The sequence below is a fragment of the Delphinus delphis genome, chromosome 17 (genome assembly GCF_949987515.2).
Source record: "Delphinus delphis chromosome 17, mDelDel1.2, whole genome shotgun sequence".
NCBI classification, from domain to species: Eukaryota; Metazoa; Chordata; class Mammalia; order Artiodactyla; family Delphinidae; genus Delphinus; species Delphinus delphis.
The window spans coordinates 39,395,059-39,407,234 of record NC_082699.1 but is presented as its reverse complement, the minus strand read 5'-3'; the positions used below and the strand labels follow the sequence as shown (position 1 = coordinate 39,407,234).

General features: G+C 36.5%; 1 protein-coding gene across 7 annotated transcripts in view; it reads right to left on the bottom strand.

Moving 5' to 3' along the window:
- Positions 1-2,876: 2,876 nt before the first annotated feature.
- Positions 2,877-12,176, bottom strand: part of ESRP1 (epithelial splicing regulatory protein 1) — a 57,212-nt gene continuing 47,912 nt past the window's right edge. For 6 of the 7 annotated variants that reach the window (XM_059994918.1, XM_059994916.1, XM_059994913.1 and 3 more), the window contains 2 exons: positions 9,512-9,621; positions 2,877-4,400 (listed from right to left, as the gene is read on the bottom strand). In XM_059994918.1, coding sequence (XP_059850901.1) covers positions 9,547-9,621 — 75 coding nt within the window. In that variant the 3' untranslated portion in view covers positions 2,877-4,400; positions 9,512-9,546. The remainder of the gene's footprint in view (positions 4,401-9,511; positions 9,622-12,176) is intronic. The other variant, XM_059994917.1, reaches the window with a different exon arrangement.

The following is a 12,176-nucleotide window of genomic DNA, read 5'->3' as shown; positions in this document are numbered from 1 at the left end:
TCTCTCTCTGTCTCTCTCCCTCTCTCTCTCTCTCCCTCTCTCTCTCTCTCTCTCTCTCTCTCTCTCTCTCTCTCTCACACACACACACACACACACACACACACACACACACACACACACACACACACACACACACACACAGGCTGAGAACCGTCCAGAACCAGCTGAGAATTCCACATTGGTTTTTTTAAAAAAAATGTTTCTGGTGTTTACTATCATATTGGTTTTATACGCATTATAAAACACTGGCTCAAATTCGAGTCTGTAATAAGCAGCTTTGTTACCCATTTATCAACATTCACTTTTAGTACAGCAACAATACATAGCTATCGAATAATTCAGCAGCTGAATTAATGGCATACCGGCAATAAAGTAAAAAGGCAGACCAAAGGAACACTATGAAGCACTACTCTGTGACTCTGTAACGATGGACTGTATTTGTGCAATGCTAGGAAAAGAGGAGCAGCTAAGCAATTAGGAGAGCATTAATCACCTCAACCTGTCTCCAGATCTTTATATTCTAGATCCTTTCCTGTACTTTCTGTGCAACCATGGTATGTTTTACTTAACCTACCCTTCATTTCCTGGCCTATAAAAATAATAATAGTGGTACCTACTGTAATAGGTTGTTGTGAAGATTCATTTAACCAATACAATGCTTTTTATTGTTGATCACACATATTCTCGGTGGTTTTTTTGGTTGTAGCTCATAGTATACTCTGCCAAGATAATGATTACCAGCTTGGGTTTTGGCCCCAAATATCCCTCCACCTTCCACATAAAGGAATTGAGGGGAAGTACATTGAAATAAGGACATTTGCCCTTTAACTTAGGTCTAAGCTAGGGGCAAGTCAAGCTGTTGTTTCTGAACCTTTTATCCCTCGGGCCACCCTTTGGGATCTTGGCCTTCAAGATCTCACATAACACAAAGGAGGCAGCAAAAACGTAGAAAAACAATTTCTCCCTGTGGCACCCACTCAGTGCTCTCTTACTCCTGAATTTCATCCTGGTGGCCTTCCAGTCCTCAAAGTTTACATCGCCTCCTGTCTAGTCTGTGTCTCTTATTAGCACATGGGCTAGGGAATGGAGTACTGAGCACAACTGTAGAGATTCAACCTTAAACAGAAGACATCTGGAAACTGAATTACTTCCACCAGTTCAGGCCTATTTATCCTTTTCCTCTTCTCAATAAGAGCACTTCCTACCGTGGCCCAGTTTTAAACCTGGAACTCCATTTTACTCATGACCCAAAGAATTTGCTTCAAAAAAATACAGCAGTGGGGAAAGTGGAAAGGAATATGGATAATCTATATAATTACATATAATCCTATATGTAATAGATTATACAATTGATTACATAATCTATAGGAATGATTGGCTTTGAGTTCATAATTGTTGAAGCTGGAAAGACACATGGTGGTCATTATTCTATTTTTGTATATGTTAAAAAATTTTTCCCCAAAGAGCTAGGGGAAGCAGAGAGAGGAAGAGAAGTTGTGAAATCAACTATAAACCTACGAGGTGGACTTTTAAGGTTTTTTAATATACTCAAGTCCTCTCTATTCTCAGTCTCTTCCTCCCCCACCAGCTTTACTCGATTCCATACCCTCCTGACTGCCTGTGTTCCTTTTCTGCCATGAGGAGGGCAACTACACGAGGTGCTATTTCAAGGAGGTAAATAGGAAATTCCCTTAGCCCACGCAACCTGTTTTTCTTGAAGGCAAGGAATAGCCTGGACAATGTTAAATGCCTGCCAGAGACATCAAAGCGCAAAGGAACCTCAGCTTGCCTAGAGAGCTCTGTTGCCTCCTCGCAGATAACAGAGACCCAAAGCTGAAGCACAATATGGAAAGAAATTGCTTCATTTTTATAAATGACATTGGCAAGGACTGAGACTGAAAAACTGTCTAGGTGAACTAAACTTCATTTGGTGAATGCTCAACAAGAACATGTATGTAGAAATGTGAGGGAAATACAGGTACTTCCTGCCCTTGAGGTTATAACCTAAATCTGGAATTGAACTCTATAAAATAGAGTATATACATCAAATAAGTGATACTGACAATATATGTAACTCTAAAGTGGTGTAAGTCACACAAGACTTAACCAGGGCCCTAAATAAATTTGGCTTAGAGAGAATATTGGAGAACTCAGCTTTAGCAAAGAGTGATTGGAATAAAGGAGGAGCATGTGGGATTCAGAAACACTAAAGTTCTAGCTCTTATTATATGGCTTTTAAGAAATGGCTTGGACTTCCCTGGTGGCGCAGACGTTAAGAATCCACCTGTCAATGCAGGGGACACGAGTTTGAGCCCTGGTCCGGGAAGATTCCACATGCCACGGAGCAACCAACTCTGTACGCCACAACTACGGAGCCCGCGTGCTACAACTACTGAAGCCCGGGTGACTAGAGCCCATGCTCCGCAACGAGAAGACACTGCAATAAGCCTGCACACCGCAACGAAGAGCAGCCCCCGCTCGCTGCAACTAGAGAAAGCCCGGGCACAGCAACGAAGACTCAACGCAGCCAAAAATTAATTTTTTAAAAAAATCCTTAAAAAAGAAAAAGGCTTATGTGGCTTGAATAGGTTTTCAAATTGTCAAGCAAATAGAGCCCTAGTAATAAGATGCAAGGACCACGTATTAGTATCTATCACTACCATAACTTAAGAATTTCAAAATCAAAGTCTCAGTGATTTATGTTCTAAGGACAGTTGTTTGATCTGTATCTGAAGTGCATTAATCATTGATAGCTTTTACAAATACTTATAGTAACTTAGGTAAATATCCTACCACCTCAGGAAAAAAAGGCTTTACCCACCACACCCTTCCACCATTACCCTTAACTCTTCTAATAACAAAACAGAATGCAAACATTGAGATTAAACAGGCAAGTTTTATTATCAAATGTAACAATTCTACAAAAACTCAGTAGTATTGTAGTATTACTGCCTATCTTAAAGTCTTTCAGAGCTTTGGGCAGACAGCATCTTAAGGTAGCCAAGTATAAAGAACTATTTTTCTGATCTTAAGTGCCAGTTATCACCAATTTTCACACAAAATGGTTTTTCTTTTTTCTTTTTATTTCTCCTACTGCAGTTAAAGGGCCATTGCTGGTCAGTGAAGAGGGAATGTTTGGCTCTCCATTCAAGGTGTTAAAGTAATGCAAAGTAAATAAAAATAGCAGCCACATAAATCTGCATGGCATTGCATCCAAGCTAAGGACAATATGAGTAAATTAAAGAAACGTGCACTCAATTAATCAAATCCCGTTTCCTCTTTGGAGTTACACGAGGCAGCAGTACTATCTAGCTAGTGTCTAATATTGCACTTCTGGAGCATAAACACAGCTAAACACATAGTGCTAAACACTGACAGCATCAGTACCTGTTCTCACCACATCAGTGTTTACCTCTCAGTCTAGCATGCTGACTATAACCCTATGCTTTTAAAAGTTTTAATTATTTGACAGTTAAGGCATTAGAGAAAAAGTTTTAAGGCTATCTTAATATATACAAGCATTCACTTTAGTTAGTATATTGCTTTCTAGAATACACTGTTCAAATATCTCATTTTGTGATATTAAAAACTATGGAATTCCTTATTAAAGTCCAAACCATCAATAATGGGAATAGTACAATATAAAATAATACATACGAAGCCATAATATTCAATTACAATTCAAACTAGAAATTACTAACTACACGTAGCTGCTTCATTTTTGGTTTTACATTTTGGCCCCTAGTTCATTCTTATTTACAATTGATACCTACTGAGAAAAAATCCAACTTTTGAACTATGTATGTTTTGTGGTGGGTGTACCATTTCATCTCACTTCTTCCAAGGTGTTTTAAAAATAGTTTCGGTGGCTTTTAACTGTAAGACACTGTGATGGCCAAGAGACTGGGAAGATATTAGTTTTATTTCTTTTTGTAAGTTTGTGACTTTAGTCCAGGACCTTATTCTTGAGTTACTTAGGAAGAGCACGTGATTGTGCAGAAGATGGGGAGAAAAGAGTGGGAACACACGAAAATGAAGCTTTCATAACAGAGTTCCTGATGGAGATAGTAGACACTAGTGGTGTATTTTTTCCCCCAAGACTTAAAACTTAGGAAACACCTATGATGCCACGTTAGCTGGTAGTAATGGAGACACCCGATTTCAAATTCGCATTTTAAATGCCTATTTGCAATCAGCAAGGAGCCAAGCATGCTGCTTGCAATAAGAATTTGGCTTCACTGGCTCAAATTTTTCACTCCATCAAAAGATAGGGCACAGGCCCACTGTCCAATCATGTTTGCTGAAAATACTGCAGCCTGAGTGTAGACAAACTTCTCCTGAAGTTGCTAGAAGTTGTCTTATGTCTGAAGGATTCAGGATCACCATACATCTTTCAAACACTGAAAAAAATGAACAAAGGAAAAATTATAGTCTCTAAATTTTACAATTCTTAGTAGCTGTAAAAAAAGAGATTCTGAATTCTAAACGGTCTGAAAAAGCCTTTAGGTAGTCCAAATTTTTATTTTACACAGACAGAATTGGGATTTACCCAGCAAATTCTCAGGGAATACAGTGCTGACAAGTGAAATTTATGTGATAATTGGCATTTCCACAATACCCTACCCTTTGTATTACCATGCATGGGATGACGTGTGTGTTTTCACCTCCCCACTTAATTCTTCTGTGAAGAGACTATTCTCCTCATTCCTTATTCTGGGTTCCCAAGTTATCAGAACATTTTACTGATACTAGAGGTTTAATACCATTTTAAAAATAAATTAAACCATTAAGACAAAAATTTTAAATTAAATTCTAGTATAAGAAATTTTTAAAAATTTCAAGAATATTTGTATCAGTAAGAAGCACTGAAAGGGGACTTCCCTGGCGGTCCAGTCAATAGGATTCCTCACTTCCAATGCAGGGGGTGCAAGTCCAATCCCTGGTCTGAGCACTAAGTTCCCACATGCCGTGTGGGGCGGCCAAAAAAAAAAAAAAAAGAAGCACTGAGGAATGACACTGACACTGTAGCAAACATGAGCTCTACATGTCAGTGACTAATGGATAAAAGCCACCTTTATGTGGATTATTTCATCCTTACAACCACCTTATTATATTACCATGTTATCCCCACTTTATAGATGGGGAAACTGAGGCACAGAGCAATTAAGCCAATAATTGGAAGATCTAGAATTTGAATGTAAATTAGTTCCACTGTGCTATTTTTCTTATACACCACACAAAATCTTTAAAATGAAAACTGTAACTAGGCATGTGTATACTTTGACATGTAAATGAGAAACAGAAATGAAGATAGAAATAAAGATAGCTGTTCAGAGTTCAGCCTTATTCACATGGCCAGTTTGTAACTGTGGTTAAGACTAGATTTGCTTTTAGAACAGATTCCAAAATTGGTAGAGATTTAGATTCAGGTACTTTAAGAACAGAGAAACATTTATTTGTTAGAACTCGCTTTTAAAATGTGGTTTACAAAGTGACCATAGTTAACATTTAGCTTTAAACATTATGCACTGAAACCTCCTCCTTGGTACAGACAAGAAAATCTCTATCAATGACCCAACAACATTATTGTCCAATAACTATTTTGTCCTTCTTTTGGCAATAGCAACAGATTTTCCTTAAATGACTGCCCCTCACCCAATCTCGAGGCCATAAAGAGGCAACTTTACTGCTGAGCCCAACACGTGACTCAGATATAGCCAGTAAGAGCCCCGCATATCCTTGGCCACAGTGGTTTCAGAGATGGACTTAAAGTGGGGCCAGTGACACTGAATTCCTGGCTTCCTCTGGACTTGCAATGGAAGGGTGAGAAGGCAGGAGTTGCTGGGGGTACATCATGGAGAGAGTTTGGTTGAGAGTGAGCCCTTGGATCCAGCCAAGTCAGTCAACTCTGGACCTGTCTGTTATCAGAGTCAATGAATTCTACCTTCCTCATTCTCAGCCCATACTATTAGTATTCTAGTAGGAAACCATTGTAGATGCTGAAAATTATACCTTCATATTTTGTCAAAATGTGGAAGAGTTCAGAAGAAATTAAAAGTTTAACCTTCTCAGACCTGCCTTTTAATCCCAGTGGTATCCAATGGAATTTTAGCATTTAGCAAAGAGCACATTCCTAGCTGCCAGCAAAAAATAGAAGATCTCAGACAAATAAGGAGAAAATGTTTCCTATTCCCCTTTAGCTGCAGGAAAGCAAACACTATTATGCAAAGACAATTTTGAAGCTACAACTGCAAGTATCCACAAATCAGTCTTTCCTTTCTAGTAAGGTCTGTGTTAAGACATACAATGTTGTATTTTGCATTAAACTGTCATTAAAAGTACTATGTACCAAGAATTCTTTTAAGATATCTGGATTTCACCAACTGGTGTTATGCCCTATGGAATGAACCTAAACCCCTTAAAAAAAAAGCTTGCAATTCTGATTAGTTGTAATATTTTATTTCCTCCCAGTAATTCTGACATCTCTTTTCTGAAAGTATAATTCATAGGTGAGATTTTTTTGTTAGGACAGAAGAACAGCTTCTTCTTCCTTATATTAAAGATAAAATAAAACCCATAACTCAGATTCTTTAATCAAAGAAAGCCTGTTTGTCATTTAAATCAATAGAATCAGCATTTATCTGTTGTTCTTGCCCATTTTTATAATACTAGTTGGAGGAGGAAGACAGAAGTTTTGTCTAATTTTGAAAGCTACATTTTTTATCCAAAAGATACCTTGAGGGACTTCCCTGGTGGTCCAGGGGCTAAGACTCCATGCTCCCAATGCAGGGAGACCAGGTTCAATCCCTGATTAGGGAACTAGATCCCACATGCCGCAACTAAGAGTTTGCATGTCGCAGCTAAAGATCCCACATGCTGCAACGAAGACCCTGGGTGCCCAAGACCCGGGTGCAGCTAGCAAGCTAGCTAAATAAATAAATAAATAAATAAATAATTAAAAAACAAAACAAAACTGAAATCTCTAAAATCAAGCAAACAAAAACAAACAAAAGATACCTTGAATTTTTGGGCCAAAAACTAAAATATTGATCCAAAAAAGAAACAAAAAATGATTTTTCAATCCACAAAGTAATCTAAACTATACACTTAAGAGACCAAGTATAAAAAACACTCTTCAAATGAGTTACATGGAGATTTTTTGTTTTGTTTTGTTTTTTTTGCATAAAATTTAGCTGTTGTGAGAATACCAGGCTTAATATATTGCAAGAATCTCCAAAAATACCTAGTATACAGACAAAAGTTTTCACAAAAAAGCAAAGAAAACTATAAGCACTTTATCTTGACTTCCCAGCTTTCAGAACTATGAGAAAGTAAATATTTGTTGTCTATAAGCCACCCGAGTCCATCGAATTGCGTTAGGACAGCCTGAATGGATGAAGCCATTTACCAAATGATCAAATTGATACCACCAGGGAGGTCATGTGGGTATAGTACAACAGATATTACGTATCATGAGATCTCATGAGAGGGGCTCTTCACCTCTATGTATTCTTTCCTAACACCCATTACCCCAGCCTAATCACAAGAAAAACATTAAACAAATTCAAACTAAAGGACAGCCCATAAGACTTCAAAAGCAGCATAACTCAGAATTGTCAAGGTCTAGAAAATAAGCAAAGACTGAGAAACTAACACAGGCCAGAGGACACTAAGGAGACAGGCCAACTAAATGTGAAATCCTAGACTGGATCCTGGAATAGAAAAAGGACATTAATGGAAATACTGGTGAAATCTGAAAAATGTCTGAAATGTAGATAGTAGTCAAAAACATTGCCCGTGTAATGATTATTGTGATCATAGCAACAAAATAGTTATTTGTATACATAAAGAACTTTAGTTTGTATAACTTTATACTTATTAATCCACCTAATTCTCACCCCCCAAAAATGTTACATATGTAGAAGAGATTTTTCCCCAATTTTTAGAGAAGGGAAATGTCACCTCTAAAGAATTATCATCTCCATATGTATGCAAAATATAGTTGTAAATATAGTTAAGAAGCACTTGTTGACAGATTTAAATTTATGAGCTGACCCTGACCCTTTGAAATCCTAGGAGTATGAGACTTGGAACTCACAGTGAAAGTGGGGGGTACCAGAACCCTGGCCATCTGAGAAGGCATTCTTTCCAGCCTGCCATCACAATCTCCTTCTTTGGAGGGAAACTTGGGCATCTTTAATAGACTGTGAGCTGTCCTTGGGGGTCTTTTATGACCAAAAAAAGAGGCATATCTACTGTAGTTCTTGAGGCAGTCAACAAATATTGGCTGGTTTGAGAGGACTAGGCTACATGAGAAGACAGATAGTGTGACTTTTTTCTTTTATTGATTGATTGATTGATTGACTGATGGCTGTGTTGGGTCTTCTAGATTTAGTTTAAAAGAGAAGAAAGACATGCAACAAAAACCTCACAGTCATTTTGGAATGGAGCATATTTAAAAGTATACCCAGATGAAGCTTAAAACCATTATGCTAAGTGAAATAAGCCAGTTATGAAAGGACAAATATTGTGTTATACCATTTATAAGGTATCTAGAATAGTCAAATGCATAGAAACAGAAAAGAGAATAATGGTTCCCAAGGTGCTGGGGAAAGAGGGAAAGGAGATTGTTTAATGTATTTAGAGTTTCAGTATGAGAAGGTGAAAAAGTTGATGGTGGTAATGTTTGCATAACAATGTGAATGTACTTAATGGCACTGAACTATACACTTAAAAATGATTAAAATGGTATTATATTATGTATTACTTCACCACAACATTAAAAAAAAATGAAACTAGGAAAAAAAGTGTAACCAACTCGACAGAATTATCATATGACTCAGTGATTCTACTCTTAGATATATACCCAAAATAATTTAAAATACTCAAATATTTGTACATAATTGTCCATATCAGCACTATTTACAATATCCAGAAGGTAGAAATAGCCCACATGCCCATCAACAGATAAACAAAAGAAACAAAATGTGGTATAGCCATACAATGGAATATTATTCAGTCACAAAAAGGAGTGAAGTACTGATACACACTACAACGTGGATAAACCTCAAAAACGTGAAATGAAGCAGATTGGTTGCCTGGGTCTATGGGGAGGGGAAATTGGGAGCTACTGCTTAATGGGTATAGGATTTTCTTTCAGAGTTGATAAAAATCACTTAATTGTATATTTTAAAATGATTTATTTTATGTTATGCGATTCTTACCTCAATTAAAAAGAAAAACAAAAGAAAGAAAGCATACCCAACCTGTATTCCACAGGATATGAATAAATTTCCAAATGGAAAAGTCTTTCCATATATGTTGCTTAGATACTATCTACTTAGATGACAACCTTAATTCCAGTCTCCATTCCTTCTAAGATTTCTGACATTCTTACATCACATGAAGGGAAGATGGCAACTGCCACCTGACTTCTAAAAAACACTTTGAGATTCTTGACCTCTATGTGTTTGGCCCTTCATAATTTAACTTTCACATCATAGAGCCTTACCTTCTTTTCTGAGGATGGTCTAACTGCTGGGGCCCTTAAATACAAACCCATTCTTTGGATAGAGTCCTGGCCTGGTCATTTGTGTGTACAAGTCCATCCTCGGTTGCATACTAAAATGCAAGTTAAAACAAACAGGATCAAAAGATGGACAAATTGTCACTATGGATGGTTAGTATTTCAACTGAATAGATCTACCAACTGAATTATAGGACATTTAGACCATAGGAAACAAGTTAACACTGATACAAGCCATATATGTAACTGCTAATCCCAAGTCGTCATTTCTTACTTAACTCGTCTAAATACCATAAAAATCCCTACTAGGAGGGAAGTTAGATTGAACACGTGGATAGAAAAAGAACATCGTACTGCAACGCCATCAAACACTTCAGATCTTGATAATAGTACAGTTTCCATCACACCACAAGTATGACTAGATATCAAATATTTGAGCACCAACTATTTTCAAGGTATTCTACAATAAGCCCAATATCTCTATATAACTTGGTGAACTTTAAATAGCATTAGATATATTTGTAATAGCAAACTAATTCTCTCAGCAGTGCAGCAAGTAAAAAGCAGTGAGAGGCCCAAGGAGATAATGAATAAAGTCAGTACTTCGAGGAGAAACAAAAACTAGCACTACTGAAAACGCAAAGCCATTGACGGTAGAGGTTAATGAAAAGAGCAAGTGAAAAAGTTAAAGGACTTATATAAGGATACCTAACAGCCCATTTCAGAATAAGAGGCCCATCAACTAAAATACAGACACAGATTTATTTCCATGACCAGAATGACATCCTCATCACCAAATATTTTTACAGTTGTCTTTTTGCCTTCGTAAATTCAATCCTCATTCTATTAATCTCATTTATCACAATGGGCCTAACTCGGGTACTTTTACAAGAATGCAGATTTGATAGCAGAACCCATGTCCTGCATCTTGCTTTAGCATCAGAATTCTTCCCTTTTTGTAAATCCTTGCCCTCTCCAACTTTACAGCCTCCTCGACCCCAAATGAAGTATGGAAAAATTAAGTTGGAGTAGTTTTATAGAAAGAATTCGCTGAGGATAGAGGAAACATACATCCGAAAATTAAAAATAACATTTATAAAGATGACATATGCCATTTTATATATAATATATATTTATATATAATAACATATGCCATTTTATATATTATATATATATATTTTTAAAAGACAGAAACAGAAACCATTAAGAGATTTCATTCATTCAACCAATTATTACCAAGGATTTGCTTAATTACATAAGTAAATTATATAATTATGTAGGATGAATCATAAATAACCAACAATCAAATGAAAACTTCCCATGAAATCAGCAACAGCAATAAATGCACCATAGGTAAAGACAGACACAGATTACACTTGAGAACAATTTTTTTTAAAAGCCATCCATTGATTTTTGTCTTGTGACAAAGCCATATCTAAAAGAATCTAGACTCTCATGGTTAGCGGCTATTACTAAAATAACTGAGAACAGGCAAAAATAAATAAGAAGGCAAGGAAGGACTCTTAAACGCAGTAGAAAATATCAGCTTTTATGTAAGCGTGATATGAAATCAGGTTATACACAAAAGATTTTGAAAGTATGCATTGTGACTACCTTAAAGCTCAAACTACTGAAGAATAATATGATATACTGAATTAGATAATTCAGGTTCCTATGTAATCCTACTTTATTGATCCAGGTCATAAATTCCAAGCACTTCAGAAATGAAGGCAAATGCCTTGAGACAAAATAATTTCACAGAATCTTTGTGCTTCTGATTATACTAGGTCTGCTCCAACCTTCAATGATTCCCTAGAAGCTACTAGAAGATAAAATAACTTCAGGGACTTCCCTGGCCATCTGGTGGTTAAGACTTCCAATGCAGAGTGTATGGGTTCGATCCCTGGTCGGGGAGCCAAGTTCCCACATGGCTCGCAGACGAAAAAGCAAAACATAAAACAGAAGCAATATTGTAACAAATTCAATAAAGACTTTAAAATGGTCTACATCAAAAAAATCTTTTAAAGAAGTAAATAAAATTTTTAAATAAAATAACTTCAGTCTGTAGCAGTTTATCTTAATTTTGAAGCATGTCAACCTTTTAGCCATAAATCTAGAAATAGCTATTACGTGTTTGTGGTATAATAAATACCCACAAAAGCCAGCCATGGCACTCTTCATAGTAAGAGCAATTTTGCTTACTCTCATAATCAATATATGTGTACGACCACTTAATTCTATTCAGTGTGAATGTAATAAAAGTTAATTAGTCAAAACAAAAGAAATGAATTCAACTGACTACTAAAACCTGAAACTTTGCTTATACTTTCTAGACCTGGAAAACCATGGGAGAAAATACAAAACTCAAATGTATTCCCCATGAGATTAAATAATCTTTTCAATAGCCTTCAGTAAAATTCTCTACTCTTTTCATAATCTAGTGAATCAGATACGAAGTTCGGAAAGTAACATTTTTATTCCTGCAAGGGTTTCCAACAGGCAGCATAATTGTTTAGGGAAGAAGTAAAGTATCTACTGATCTCTAAAAAATAGCTTACTTCTGGAAAGAATGTGCCAAGCCAAGCAGTAACAAAAGATAACTTTTGTCCACCTTCATTCAGTCTTCACTATCAGACACAGCTTTTCTTCA